Source organism: Teleopsis dalmanni, chromosome 1 (genome assembly GCF_002237135.1).
Source record: "Teleopsis dalmanni isolate 2A chromosome 1, ASM223713v2, whole genome shotgun sequence".
NCBI classification, from domain to species: Eukaryota; Metazoa; Arthropoda; class Insecta; order Diptera; family Diopsidae; genus Teleopsis; species Teleopsis dalmanni.
The window spans coordinates 40,387,558-40,389,601 of NC_051846.1; the positions used below are offsets into that span (position 1 = coordinate 40,387,558).

The following is a 2,044-nucleotide window of genomic DNA, read 5'->3' on the forward strand; positions in this document are numbered from 1 at the left end:
CTCATGAAATACGATTCGCTTTTTTATTTTATTAACATCGTTACATTTTAATCTATCAACCATTTGATTTTATTATTATTTTTAAGTATCTTAGTTCCGAATTTAGGAAATGGACATCTAATAGTTGATCGTATACAATGGGGTGCTTCAGAATTGGCTAAAAAACTAACGATACCGTTGAAACATCCCATACCATATGTACTCATAACACACATCGGTGTACAGTCAGTACCTTGTTTAAATATATATAAATGCTCCATTAAAATGCGCACTATACAAGATTCAGCAATTGCTGAAAAGAATTTACCAGATATACAGGCAAACTTTTATGTGAGTCAACTTAATTGCCATTTGATCACGTACTTTTTTATTCAGCATTAATGAATTGTAATGTTTTTCCATATAAGGTCGGTGACGATGGCAATATTTATGTGGGACGTGGCTGGGATTACGCCAATACTTATGCAAATGATACCTTGGCTGTGACGTTTATGGGTGACTATGGTCGCTACATACCAAGTGATAAGCAATTGGAAGCCACACAATTTCTATTGGCTCATGCAAAAACAAGTCAATACATTGACTTGGCTTATAAATTAGTGGCACAAAATCAGGTATAATCTTGTCTGTGTGATTTATTAACCTTTATTTTAAATTTATATCTCTACTTTTTTGCAGACAAAATTAAGCAAGAGTCCAGGTGCAAATGTTTATCGTTATATAAAGAACTGGCCACACTTTTATCCCTGTGGCATGGATGACAACCCCAAGTGCGGTAGTGAACTAGGTATGCCTGAGAAATGGGATGGAAATATGTAAAAGCTATTTTACTATACTTGCAATGTTGTTTCTTGTTTAAATATTTTTACATCTAAAATAATATACATTAGATTTTAAGTAAAAATTTAATGAAATAAAGTTTTTATATTTATTGTTGAAATAAATCGGAAAGATAATAAATTTTTCAAAATATTCCTTATAAATATACTTAACACTTTTTATAAGTATATGCTATATTTTTTTGAAGATAAATTGATTTTATTTATCTAACAATAATAATTTAGCTCCCACCTAATATACATTTTTGATTTTTTTTTAAATTGATATAAACAAAATATTTGTTCCTAAATATATAAATTTATATTCTCTGTTTACTTAAATTGCAAAAAACCATTTAATTAATTATATGAAGTAGGCGCTAAAGTTATACACGTGCTACTTATACGGATATATCTTTACATTTAGTTGTTTGTATATATTTTATTATTTTTATTAGTTATTAAGCTCTTTTTACTAAATTCGTTATCGGTTAATATAATCAACAAATAAGTAAAAAATATTAAAAATAAATATTTTTTATTTATACTTGATTAAATTAATTTAAGTGTTTAAGTAAGATATCTAAAGCAGCAAACAAAAAAAAGCAAAAATTATTTGTTATAAATTAATTATTATTTATTTTTAATTTTCATTAAAATTTTGCATTAATTTGGATTTATATTTATTTATCCGATATTTTTTTAATCTATATATTCAAATATCGCAATATACCAAATACACTTAAGTAATTTGAGAATAAAATATTTTCTATATTATATTTTATTATTTTTTTTTAGTAGACAGTTTTTTCAAATTGATTTCTTTTAATAGTATAGTATACGTTATTACTTACATCAAATATGATTCAACAAAAAATTAATTTATATCATATAACTAAAATTTATTAACAAGTGTCCTCAATCTCAGTTATTCCTAGAAAAGACGCTACTTCAATATAGGGTTATTAAAAAACCTACAAAATTGCTAATTCAAATATAAGGATCATTTAAAATTTCTAATCAGTACCTCTCAGATTAGTAACCAACGTGCTCTGGTGTTTAAGTAAGTTTATACCGGATTCACTTATGCTCATCGACTAATTGTGCTACCATATAAAATCTCAGAGTCCATCTTGATTCCAACTTCAAAACTATCTTCAAGCCTTGACGAAACCTAGAATATTGTTGAAATGGAAGTCTTGAAACTAACTCAGATCTTTTAAAAA

The 2,044-nt window shown here is 26.2% G+C and overlaps 1 protein-coding gene across 1 annotated transcript; it reads left to right on the plus strand.

Moving 5' to 3' along the window:
• Positions 1-69: 69 nt before the first annotated feature.
• Positions 70-878, plus strand: LOC119679946 (peptidoglycan-recognition protein LA-like; the record flags this gene model as incomplete). Its single annotated transcript, XM_038092546.1, has 3 exons — positions 70-330; positions 408-614; positions 679-878. Coding segments are annotated over 3 exons (609 nt in total), but the record flags the coding sequence as incomplete, so codon positions are not given.
• Positions 879-2,044: the final 1,166 nt, after the last annotated feature.